Source organism: Hypanus sabinus, chromosome 2 (assembly GCF_030144855.1).
Source record: "Hypanus sabinus isolate sHypSab1 chromosome 2, sHypSab1.hap1, whole genome shotgun sequence".
In the NCBI taxonomy this organism is placed as follows: domain Eukaryota; kingdom Metazoa; phylum Chordata; class Chondrichthyes; order Myliobatiformes; family Dasyatidae; genus Hypanus; species Hypanus sabinus.
The window spans coordinates 12,009,436-12,023,142 of record NC_082707.1 but is presented as its reverse complement, the minus strand read 5'-3'; the positions used below and the strand labels follow the sequence as shown (position 1 = coordinate 12,023,142).

The following is a 13,707-nucleotide window of genomic DNA, read 5'->3' as shown; positions in this document are numbered from 1 at the left end:
AACTAAGAAGAATATGGTCCCATTTGAACCCTATCTTGTAAGGTCCGTAGAATCCTGTTTACATAATTTTGAGTGTTTTTGATCCCTTACAAATAATTCAGAGTCGATGTTAGTGCCCTGAACATCATTCATCGATAACAAAAATTGTTATTTTTAACTAAATATGTTCAAGATTATCTAATGTCATTTTTTTTAATTAGTAATCTGAAGACCGTTATCACCTCGTTTTATATTTATCCCATAGCTTTTGGCTTGCAAGCTTCCAACGGGTGCAAACGATGATTTTTGCAATTGAAGAAATAAACCAGAATGTGAATATCCTCCCGGGGATAACACTCGGGTATCAGATCCACGATGACTGCTCATCTTCCGCGATCGCCTCGAAGGCAGCCCTCGCCTTGATCAATGGAGAAGAAGAATCATTTAAATACCCTCAGTGCAGAGGTTCTTCCAACGTCGCTGCCATTGTTGGCTGCGAAATATCTACAAATTCCATCGTAACCTCCAGGACAATCAGCTCCTTCGGGATTCCACTGGTAATCTTTTACGGTGAAAAAATATTTTTACTATTGCGCAACTATCTTTATTTGCACTGATGCAATTGTGCGCACCCTGGTCAAGACGGAGTTGAAATAGGGGTATCTTAACTTAGGATAATCGCCCAATTAAAATGTGCATTTATGCAGCAGTAGTCCGCATGTCCCGAACCAGAGCTTTACTAACAGAGTAATAAATACGTAGAAATATGCCAGAAGCATGTATTATATTCATGTTCATTATTCGATGTTACAGTTGCGTACTGTCAGAAGAAGCTTCACAAAGAAACGCTATCGGAATGTCAGTCACTTGTAGTTAAAAGTCGGACATACGTATTCATCTATTTACCTTCTTATCAACAGGTTAGTTACTACTCCACCTGCTCCTGTCTCGGCGATAAGACGGAATATCCTACGTTTTTTAGAACTATACCTAGCGACCAGTACCAGTCCAAACTCATTGCTGAACTGGTAAGAACCTTTGGCTGGACATGGATTGGAACCATTAGAAGTAACACCGATTATGGTAATTTCGGAATGCAAGGATTTGTGGAGCACGTGGAAAAGTTTGGGGTTTGCATTGCCTACTCCGAGTCTTTTTACAGGACTGACCCTCCAGAGAAAATTAGCCAAATTGTCCAGGTGATTAGTCAGGCGTCCACTAAAGTGGTTGTGGCCTTTGTTAACGTTGGTGATATGCGAATTTTATTGAATGAAATTGTGCGTCAAAATGTCACCGGTGTACAATGGATTGGGAGTGAGGCGTGGGTTACAGCTGATCTTCTCCTCCCAGAAGAAAGAGTAATTTATCTCACAGGAACAATCGGCCTAACCACCCGAAGGACAGAAATAGATGATCTCAGAGATTATCTTCATAAAGTCCATCCTTCGAACTTCCCTGGCAATATTTTAGTAACTGAGTTCTGGGAAACTTTATTCAAATGCTCTTTTACCACAGACAATAGGACAAGCCCGGGAAACTCTACAGGTCAAGTTTGGCAATGCACAGGGAAGGAGCAGATCGCAGGGATAGAAAATGCCTACCTTCCTGCAGTAATGGACGGGAGTTCATACCACGTGTATACAGCCGTCTACTCCATCGCTCACGCACTCCACAATCTGTTAACCTGTATCGAAGGCGAAGGTCCCTTTGTGAATAACACATGCGCGAATATATCAAATTTCGAGCCATGGCAGGTAGGCGTGCAAATCCTTTGTACCTCATTGAGAAAGTTGTGATAAAATTCTGAAACATATATTTTAACTGAAGGTTATTGAACTGTTGCCCTCTCTATGTCTGCAATATATTCGGTTTGTGGAGTCAACCATTTATTCTCTGAAAATTTTTGGCAATGTTGTGCACAACCAATCTGTCTATAAACGGGGGATGTGGAAACTAGATAATAGACAGAGATGCAATCAGTGTGTTTGACACTTGGATCGGGTTTAGAAGGTATTGGTTGAAAGATGAATGTAGACAGGGTCGCCAGTGAAACACTCCCGCTTTCTGTACAGTAGCTTCCTGCGAATTCTGATAATCTTTATTAGGTAGTGGTGAGAGGTTAGCAGCCAACACATCGTATCTCAAACAAGGAAGCAGCCGGGCGATTTTGCAGTACTATAAAGGCCCAGCCTGAATCATTACACATATCTGCAAACCACAGCATCATATGCAGTAATTATGCTTGTAGATCGAATGCAGATATATTATGCAAAACGTATTTATTACCAGCAGGTGACGTGAAATATGTTATATTAGCAGCAGCAGTTCAATACAGTACATAATATAGAAGAAGAAATACATATACATAAATAAATAGATAGATAGATAGATAGATAGATAGATAGATAGATAGATAGATAGATAGATAGATAGATAGATAGATAGATAGATAGATAGATAGATAGATAGATAGATAGATAGATAGATAGATAGATAGATAGACTGCAGTATATGAACATTCAATTTTAAATCAGTGCAATAACAGACATGGTATATATTTTTTTAAAGTGAGGTAGAATTCACAGATTCAATAACCATTTAGGAAGCAGATAGCAGAGTGGTAGAAGCTGTTCCTGATTCGCTGAGTGTGTGCCATCACGATTTCATACCTTGAACCTGATGGTTACAGCCTCCAACCCAATATCAAACAGTGATGCAGACTGTCAGAATACACTCCATCGTAGATCTATAAGTCTTTGAGCGTTTTTGTTGCATATCAAATCTCTTCAAAACCTAATTAAGTATAGTTGCTGCCATGCCTTCTTCACAGCTGCATCGATATATTGGAATCATGTTGGTTCCTCAGAAATCTTGACACCGAGGAACTTGAAACTGCTCACTCTCTCCACTTCGGATCCCTTTATGAGGATATTCATGTCTTCTTTAGTCTTACCCTTTCTGATGTTCACAATCAGCTGTTTCGTCTTTCTAACGTTGAGTGCAAGTCTGTTGCTGCGGCACCATCCACAAGTTGGCATATCCCACTCCTGTGCGCCCTCTCGTCTCAATCTGAGAATCAACCAACCAACCATCACTAGCAAAATTATAAATGGTATTTGTGCTATGCCTAGGCACACAATCATGGGGATGGAAAGAGCAGAGCAGTGGGCTAAGCACACACCCTTGAGGTGCACCAGCATCGAACGTAAGCGAAGATATATTATTACCACCACTCCTGCGCGACTGTGGTAATTCGGTTAGGAAGTCTAGAATCCAATTGCAGAAGGAGGGACAGAAGCCAACGATCTGTATCCTCTCAATTAGTGATGCGGGAATGGTGGTGTTAAATTCTGAGCTATAATCGATTAACAGCATCCTGGCATCTGTCTTTGTTTTGTCCAGGTGGTCTATGACCGTTTGAAGAGCAATTGTGATTGCATCTGCCGTTGATCTTTTTCTGCGGTAGGCAAATATTATTTGAACCATGTCCTTCCTTAAGCAAGCGTTCAGCCTAGTCATGACCAACCTCTCAAAGCATTTCATCACTGTAGATGTGAGTGCTATGGGCGATAGTTATTAAGAAAACTCACATTGCTCTTCTTTGGGACTTGTATAATTATTGCCTTTTTGAACCAAATGGGAACCTCCGCCCATAAAAGTGATGGGCTGGATATGTCCTTGAATACCTCACTGATTGTTTGACACGCGTTTTCAGAGCTTTACCATTTACTCTGTCGGGACGATGCACCTTGCGAGGGTTTACCGTCTTTAAAACCAGCCTAACTTTGGCCTCCGAGACAGAGATCACCAGGATCACCTGGTGCAGAAGGGATTTTGACAGCTGCAATTATATGCTGCCTTGTAAATTGGGCATAGAAGGCGTTGCGTCCATCTGGTAATGAAGCATCACTGCCATTCGTGCTATTTGCGTTTCGCTTTGTAGGACGTAATCCCTTGTAAATCTTGCAAGAATTGCAGTACATCCGTCTCTTGGCCCTTGAAATAGCCCTCCGCCAGTCATACCTGATTTTGTGGTACAGACCTGGGTCACCAGTCTTGATTGTCAGGTGGCACGACGAGGCTTCTGCAGGCGACGTACCTCGTGGATTTTCCACGGATTTTGGTTTGGGAATGTACAGCAAGTCATTGTTGGCACACACTCATCGACACAGTTTTTATATATGTCTGTACAACTGCAGCAAACTCATCCAGATTCTATGATTAATCCCTGAATACAGAGGAGTGGACCGATTCGATGCAATCTGTAAGCTCCTCAGTGCTTCCCTTGTTCATACCTTCTTGGAACTCACTGCTGGCGCTGAGCTCTTCAGTCTCTGTCTATTCTGAGGAAGTAGAAGTACAAGAAGATGATCAGACTTCCTAACTTGAGGGCCTGGAATGGCACGGTAAGCATTGTTGATGGAGGTGTAGCAATGGTCAGTGTGTTGTTTCCCTTGGTATTGCAAGTGATCTGTAGATGGTAATTGTTTGTGAATTCTCTTCTTTTTTTTCAGTCCGCCCTGGTTAACATCCCTCAAAACAAAGATCCAGGCGACTGAGAACGCTGTTTCCTGCATATTGATCAGATAATTTAAGCCTGATTGAGATTGGCCTGAGATGGAATATTTACAGCTAAGAAATTATTGCTTAAGCATCCTCCACTCTCCCTCAGCAGTCTCAAATATGCGTATCTTCTTTTTGTGGTACTGATGATGCACTACATTGCAATCATCAATGCTTACAGGAAATGTGAATGTCTGTATTTTAATTAACGGATTGCACGCCTCCTTTAAAAATAGACTCCCTATTGCTTTTCCTACCCCCACTCCCCACAAAACCCCAATAGTTACTGCACTACCTCCGCACAGTTAATTTCACAGCGAAGACGGGAGAAGCCGTATATTTTGATGAAAATGGAGACCCAGTACCAAGATACGAATTCGTGAACTTACAAAGGACTTTCAAGGGAAACGTAGGCATTGTATATGTCGGATATTATGACGGATCGGCTCCGCCAGGGCACGAAATAATGATTAATATCAGGGATATCATATGGAGCACGACAGGGAATATGGTATGTACATCTTTTGCCATAACTTTATTTTGACGGTATTGAAATGGAAAATAAATAGACTTCTGGGCTGTTAATATTTAGAGAGTTAATATCACCTACTATCACAACCTTAAGTTTCTTGAAATAATCTATAACCTGTCTACAAACTTATTCGTCTAAATCCCGCACACTGTTTGGTGTTCTGTAATATAATCCCATTCCGGAGTTCATTCATTTCTCATTCATCACTTTCACTTATATTGTCTCAGTTTCCGAGTTTTCTGGTCGGTACTATCTGAAAACTGTCCTAAAATTTTCCATGACTCGTATTGTCCTCCTTATTTACTCACTGCAAGTATAAAATACCTAGAACTGCATTTTCTGTGCTTCCATAAAGTTATCTCACTTATGGTTTAAATGCCATACTTCTACGTGCAGAGCTATACTTCAAGCCCGTTGAAATATTCTTTGCATTGAAATATGCACAACTCAGAACGCTATTCCCACCATTTTCAGCTCTTCTCTTCCACACTTCCAGTCCAGTAGGCTTAATAACCTCGTAACCAGTGGGATGTCTGCTCTCGCGCTGTGATTCCCAACAAACTGCAAATTTAGTTTAGTTTCTGCCACCTCCACACAGCCTTAGCAAACCTTCTGTGAAGAAAATTAGTCGCCTTCTCGTTCAGTATAAGTCGTCCGTTCTGTAGTATTTGTCTTCCCTGGAAGATAGCCTAATAATTCAATAGGTAAGAAGCCAACGCTCGCGGAACAACATGTTAAATATGTAGTAAACTATATTTTATTTTATATTTATATTATTTATATATATTTATTGACATACAGCACAGAGTAGGCACTATGAATTTCAAAAAATAATAATAATTTCAGCCCAGCCATATCACCGCATAATTTACAATAATCAAGTAACTTACCAACCCATAGGTCAATGTAATATGGGAGGAAACGGGAACACCTGAAATAACAATCGCGGATTTCTGGCCTCACCAGTATGCAGTAAGGGTAGCAATCCTGATATCACAACCAAAGCGACCCTGTCCATTAACTTAGTATCAAATTCTCTGATAATATTTTGCTGAATTCATCATCTTTCCGACCCATAATATAGATATCTTCTCCAGCTTCACACCTTGCCACCTAAGACTGTTGTAGCCAAGTTCGGAATTTCCCCTGCTTTTGGCACCTGGAAAGCCACATGTCATTTGGAAAACGTTTCTCGTCTATAAAATAACAATGTCGTCCACTTAGCTAATCGATGGCAACCAACCCACAACCCAGCAGCTGCTCTGCAAAAACCCAATGCGCCGTTAGCTGACCGCTGTGTCATCCCTCTGCTGGATCATACATACCCTAGTGGTACCTAATGCAAAACCTGTTGTTGCCTGTAGCTGTCTCCCTCTTTGTGCTGGCGATGAAGAGCTCATAATCTCAAATGGTCCATAATACAGACATAAACAGTTACATAGAACTAGGACGTTGTGTACAGTCTCTGCTTCTAATATGAAAGCAGCTCCAAGGGAGCTACTTGAGCTTTGGCCATTTACTGCCCTTTATTCACTTAGTTCGGACGAATTATTCCTGATTTCGATCTGTAGAATGCATGTACTCCGCAATGAGTCAACACGCTCCTGTTCCTCTCGTTGTTTCTTTTTCGAGCAGCCATTTCAACAAACCCTGTTTATGACTGCAGATTGCCCAGATATGAAATTGTTCAATGTACAATGGACAACCACTTTTTAAAAATTCTTCTCAAGCTCCATTTCAATCATTTTGTCAGCTGTTTAGCACTTTCAATAGGGCATTTGCACAACCAACATATGATATCGAGATTTTTATCCTGCCTCAGATACCACAAGCAATTTGTTCAGAGCCCTGCCGTCCTGGAACAAGAAAGGTCAGCCGGAAAGGACAGCCAATATGTTGCTTTGACTGTGCAGAGTGCACCGATGGTGAAATCAGCAACGTCACTGGTAAGTGGTGAGAAGAATTGCAATGACTCTCAATTTTGCAGTTCTGTGCTTACAATCATTTTTATATCAAATAATCATTTTTCCAGGTTCCACGGATTGCATCAAGTGCCCGTTGGAATACTGGTCCAATCAGGAAAAAATCCAATGTGTTCCCAAGAAAGTTGAGTTTCTTTCCTTTCGAGATGTTCTGGGATTTGTATTACTGACGCTTGCTCTGGTGGGAATCTTGTTTACATTAGCCACAGCTGTGATTTTCTACCGACACCGAGAAACACCCATAGTCAAAGCGAACAACTCCGAACTCAGCTTCGTGCTTCTCTTTGCCCTTCTGCTTTGCTTCATTTGCTCGCTTTCCTTCATTGGACATCCATCGGACTGGTCTTGCATGTTGCGCCGCACAGCTTTCGGAGTTGTGTTCGTTCTGTGTATTTCCTGCATTCTGGGCAAAACCATCCTTGTCGTGGTTGCCTTTAAGGCAACTCTTCCCAACAGAAGCGTGATGAATTGGTTCGGACCCGGGCAGCAACGCCTGGGTGTCTTCGTACTTACAATTTTGCAGGCTTCAGTTTGCATTGTCTGGCTAAATCTCTCACCTCCTTACCCCATGAAAAACATGAACCATTACAGAGACATCATTATTCTGGAATGTGACGTTGGCTCATTGATCGCCTTTTACATAGTATCTGCCTATATTGCTCTGCTATCCATTGTCTGTTTAGTGCTTGCATTCCTTGCACGGAAACTCCCAGACAGTTTCAACGACGCAAAATACATCTCCTTCAGCATGCTGATCTTTTGCGCTGTTTGGATAACTTTTATTCCGGCTTACGTGAGCTCTCCAGGAAAGTACACCGTGGCTGTAGAAGTGTTCGCTATCTGGGCATCGAGCTTCAGTCTGCTAGTCTGTATGTTTGCACCGAAATGTTACATTATTTTAATGAAACCTGATAAAAATACAAAGAAACATATGATGTCGAAAGAAAGATCACTGTAACGAACAGCGTCCCTTCCGATCTCTGTAATATTATTATGTGTCATGCGTGGTTATTTTCATTTTTATTTTGTTTAGAAATACAGAACGGTAACAGACCCTTCTGGTCAATGGAGCCAACACCAATCATTCAAACCAATGACGAACACTAATCTACTAAAGCACACGTCTTTGGAATGTGAAAGAATACTGGAGCGGGTGAATAACGTACACACACATTGCACTCAGCGGCACAATTGAACCCGGACGCAGGTTCTGTAATAGCTTTCCGCGAACCATGACGCTACCGTTCCACATACAAAACATTTTTTTTTTTTAAATTTCGTTTTTATACTCTGTTTCTATGCTGGCAGTTTAATGTTGTGAGCAGTGGAATACTTTCAAATCTTCTGTAAGTCGTTTATTTTGGATTGTGCGAAAGTTTAACCCAGATGGGAAACAAGAAGTACATATGACTCAGGTTTACATATAATATCGCTGCATGATTGAAACGTTTTCTCACCCGATGCTATAAGGCAATACGATCATTAGATACAGGATCAGAATTAGGCCATTTGACCTATCGAGTCTGTTCCGCCATTCAATCAAGGCTGATCCTTTTTTCTCCTCCTCAACACCATTTCCTGGTCTTCTCCCCGTAACCTTCGATGCTCTGTTCAGTCAATAACCTATCATTCTCTGCCTTAAATACACCCAACGACCTTGCCTCCATAGCTATACATAACAAAATTCCACAAATTCAACACCCTCTGGCTAAAGAAATGTCTCGGTATCTCCGTTTTGAATGGACGCCCCTCTATCAGGAGTCTGGACCCACTAGACCTCTATTCTCCCTACATGGTAAACATTCTTTCCAGATCAACTCTCTCTGGACCTTTCAATATTCTAAATCGTTCAATGAGATCTCCAGTCATTCTTCCAAATTCAAGCGAGTACAGACCGAAAGCCATCAAACGTTTCCTGTATGATAAGCATTCCATTCCGGGAATCATCCATCTGAACATTCAATGGACCGTCTCAAATACCAGCACATTTCTTCCGAGACGTGAAGCTCGAAACCGTACATAATACTTGAGGAGAGGCCTCACCGGTGCCTTACAGGGTATTAGCATCATATCCCTGCTTTTGTATTGCAGACCTCTTGAAATAAGTGCTAACATTACATTTGCCTTTCTCACCACTGACTCAACATGCATTACCCTCTCGCGTGTTCTGCACAAGGACTTCTATGTCCCTTTGCATTTCAGATTTTTACGAATTTCTCCCTTCTTATAAAATAGAGTACACATTTATTTCTATTACCAAGGTGCATAACCATGCACTTTATTTCATTTACCAATTTCTTACTCATTCTTCAGATCAGTATCAAGTTTAACATCACTGGAAAGTGCTGTGAATCTTGTTAGCTTAGCATCAGCATGTAATTATAACAATAATAAAATAATAGGTAAATCAATTACATTATATAGATATTCAATAGATTTAAATCGCGCAAAAACAGAAACAATATTAATAAAAATTTGATTTGCTGTCCGAGGGTGCGATGTCCATTTAAAAATTAGATGGCAGAGGAGAGGTATCTGTCCCTGACTGATTCAGTGTGTGCCTTAAGGCTTTTGTGCCCGCTGACAGATGGTAAAAGTGAGTAAAGGGAACGTCCTGGGTGACGGAGGTCCTTAATAATTGACGCTGCCTTTATGAAGCACCGTTTATTGAAGATGTCCTGGGAACTTAGTAGGCTAATAACACATATCGTGCCGACTAAATTTTCAACACTCTGTCACTTCTTTTGGTCCTGTGCAGTAGCCTCTCTATACCAGAAAGTGATGTAACCTGTCCGAATGCTCTCCACAGTGCATCTATAGAAGTATTTGAGTGTATTTGTTGACATACCAAATCTCTTCAAACTCTAATGAAGAATATCCGTTGTCCTGCCTTCATTATAACTGTATCGATATGCTGGGATCAGGTTAGAACTTCAGAGGTCTTGATACCCAGCAACTTAAAGCTGCGCAACTCTCCATTTCTGATCTATATACGTGTACTGGTAAGTGCTCCTTCAACGTACTCTTCCTGAAGTACCCAATCAGCTCTTTCGTCTTACTGAGGTTGAAGGCCAGGTTGTTGCTGCGACACCACTCCATTAGTTCCCGTATCTCGCTCCTGTACGCCCTCTCGTAACCATTTGGGTTTCTACCAACAATGTTTTTATCATCAGCAAAATTATAGATGCTATTTGAGTTATGCCTATTCCCACAGTCATGGGTGTATAGAGAGAACAGCAGTGAGCTTAGTATAGACACATACATCCTTCTAAGTCCTTCTGCATCTTACCTGTTTCCTCAACACTACCTGCCCCTCCATCAACCTTTCCATCATCTGCAAACTTGGCAACAAAGCCATCTATTTCATCATCTAAATTATTTATATACGTCATAAAAAGAAGAGTTTCCCACACGGCAGCGGCAGAACGTCTGTAGTCACAGGCAGCCAATCTGTGAATTATTTGTTCCAACTCTCTGCTTCTTCCAACCAACCAAAGCTCTACCATCTTAGTAACTTTCCTGGAATACCACGGGCTCTTAACTTAGCAAGCAGCCTCATCCGTGGCAACTTGTCAAATCTTTCTGTAAGTCCTAATAATACAACATCCAGTGTATTCCTCTTTTCTATCCTGCTTGCAATCTCTTCAAAGACAGGCACGTCAGGCAGGATTGTCCATTAAGGAAGCCATGCTAACTTTGTCCTGTCTTGTCCTGTGCAGCAAGTACCCAATCAACTCGTCTTTATCAATAGACTAATTGTCCATTTACACAGTTCCTCGGTTAGCTACTTTGGAACTTCGGGAAAATTAAAGAATGCATCATACCTAGTCAACTAAATTATTTAAGTCAATGACAAATGTATCATTGGGGAATTGTAACTGCTCTCTCTCTATCGCTCTGTTTTCAAAGTTTTCAACTTAAGTCCAATATAATAGATCTTAACTAGATGGGAATGAGTATATCAGATTACAAAATTCAAACTTCAAATTTAAATTTCAAATTACATTTGTATTTATGCATGTGTTCTATATGCAACCTTGACATCCTTCGGATTACAGACAACCACGCAAAAATAAACGAAACACAATAGTGTCCTAATACATCAGATGTTATCGTGAGAAGGCAGGGAATGGGGCTGAGGAAGGGGAAAAGGATCAGTCGTGATTGAATTCTGGAGGAGATGCGATAGCCCAGATGGCTTATTTCCGCTTCTTGGTGTTAAGGTCGTATCCATTTAAACGACCGTGAAATTCTCAGTGTGCGAAAAAAAAACAAAATAATAAGTTGTAAATGAAAATATGTGTGAACAAATGCAATCACAACACAATTAGGACTTGTATTGTACCTGCGATGTTGATGTGGTAGACATCAGTTTGAAAATCTATTACACAAGAACTGGAGTTTGGAGTCTGTGGAAACTTTGGTTTCAATTAAATAGATTCTTATAGATGCAAATATGACTACAATATTAAATACATGAATGAAAGAAAACTGCCAATCTCTTGGTTTGTCCCAAAGACTTGAGGGAATGGTAGAATATATAAAAGATTTGGTGATATAAAGATACCGGGAACATAATTATATGCTTGAACATTGTTGCTGTGGAGTTATGAAGTGTAAGCTATTCTTTTGAGTTGTTCTAGTGTGCCAGTGAAGATTCCGTGAACGTTGTAATTAATTTAGCAGAGTAACATTTTATAGTCAACTTTACAATCGATACGCTTTGAGATGACGCTCTAATATTGCTGAAATCAAATGTTGTGCCAATGCTTACAGAATTAAGTCGCTTAATCAATGTTTGTAACCTATAGTGATTTATTATGTTGCGTATACTTGCCCGAATTAGATCTGAATCTGAGTCAAGTAATGTCAAGTCCAGTCAAGACGCTTTTTATTGTTATTTCGACCATAAACTGCTGGTACAGTAGACAGTAAAAATGAAACAACGTTCCTTCAGGTCCCTGGTGCTAAATGAAACAACTCAAAACTACACGAGATTATATGGGACAACGCAAGGCTACACTAGAGTACGTAAAACAACACAAAAACTACACTAAACTACAGACCTTTACAGGACTACATAAAATGCACAAAGCAGTGCAGGCCAGTACGATAATCAATTAATTATTTACTTAATTAAAAGACAATTACCTCAGTGGCAGCAATGGTTATTCAGAGTGCAGATTTCAGATGTTTCAGAAAGTGCAGGGACGGAGGCAAAAGAAACGGTCGGTGGCACTGCTAATCAGAGATAGAATCACGGCTGCAGAAAAGTAAGAAGTCATGGAGGGTTTGCCTACTGAGTCTCTCTGGGTAGAAATTAGGAACAGGATACTATCAATTAATCTACTAGGTGTTTTCCATAGAAAACCCCATAGTATCAGGGATATTGAGGAGCAGACAAGAAGACGGACTCTGGAAAGTTTTAATAATAACAGGGTTGTAGTGGGGGAGATTTTAATTTCCCAAATATTATTTGGCGTCTCGCGGCAGCAAAGGGGTTAGATCGGGTAGTGTTAGTTCGAAGTGTTCAGGAAGGTTTCTTGACATATTATGTAGATAAGCCTAAAAGAGACTGTACTTGATCTGGTCTTGGGAAATCAAACGGATCAAGTGTTAGAATTCTCAGTGTGAGAGCATTTCGGAGATAGTGATCACAAATCTAACTCCTTTACCATAGCACTGGAGAGGGATCGAAATAGAGAAGTTAGAATAGTGTTTAATTGGAGTACGGGGAAATATGAAACTATCAGGCAGGAAATCGGAAGCATAAATTGGGAAAAAATGTTCTCCGGAAGATTTACGGCAGAAATGTGGCAAATCTTCAGGGGATATTTTCGTGGCGTTCTGTATAGGTACGTCCCAATAAGAAAGGTATTGATAGAGATCTAGAAGAGTATAAGGCTAGGCAGGAGGAGCTTAAGAATGAAGCCAGAAGGGTCTATGAGTGGGCCTTGGCGGGCCAGCTTCCAGAAAACCCAAGACATTCTACCAGAAGGAGGATAAGACGTGAGTGGGTAGTACAAATCAAGTGTAACAATGGAAAAATGTGTATGGAACCGGGGGAGATAGCAATGGTGCTTAATGAATACTTTGTTTCACTATTCACTACGGACAAGAATCTTGGCGATTATAGGGAAGCATTGCAGAAGACTGAACAGCTTGAGCACAGGAGATATTAAGAAAGAGGATATGCAGGAGCTTTAAGAAACATAGAAAACCTTCAGCACAACACCGGCCCTTAGGTCCACAATGCTATTCCGAAAATGTCCTTACCTAAGAACTATCCAGGCTCAAGCATAGCCCAAATACGAGGAAATCTGCAGATACTGGAAGTTCTAGCAGCACACACAAAATGCTGGTGGAATGCAGCAGGCCACGTAGCATCTATAGGAAGATGCACAGTCGACGTTTTGGGTGGAGACCCTTCGTCAGGACTAACTGAAAGAAAAGACAGTAAGAGATTTGAAAGTATGAGGGGAAGTGAGAAATCCGAAATGATAGGAGAAGACAGGGGGGCAGGTGTGAAGCTAAGAGCAGGAAAAGGTGATTGGCAAAACGGATACAGAGCTGGAGAAGGGAAAGAATTATGGAACGGGAGGCCTTGGGAGTAAGAAATGGGGGGAGCACCAGAGGGAGATGGAGAACAGG

At 40.9% G+C, this 13,707-nt stretch overlaps 1 protein-coding gene across 1 annotated transcript; it reads left to right on the top strand.

Moving 5' to 3' along the window:
* Positions 1 to 263: 263 nt before the first annotated feature.
* LOC132402975 (extracellular calcium-sensing receptor-like) lies at positions 264 to 8,014 on the top strand. The gene is given in 6 exon segments (XM_059986155.1): positions 264 to 536; positions 900 to 1,733; positions 3,382 to 3,409; positions 4,779 to 5,053; positions 6,897 to 7,020; positions 7,107 to 8,014. Coding segments are annotated over 6 exon segments (2,427 nt in total). The 5' UTR covers positions 264 to 278.
* The last annotated feature ends 5,693 nt before the right edge of the window (positions 8,015 to 13,707 follow it).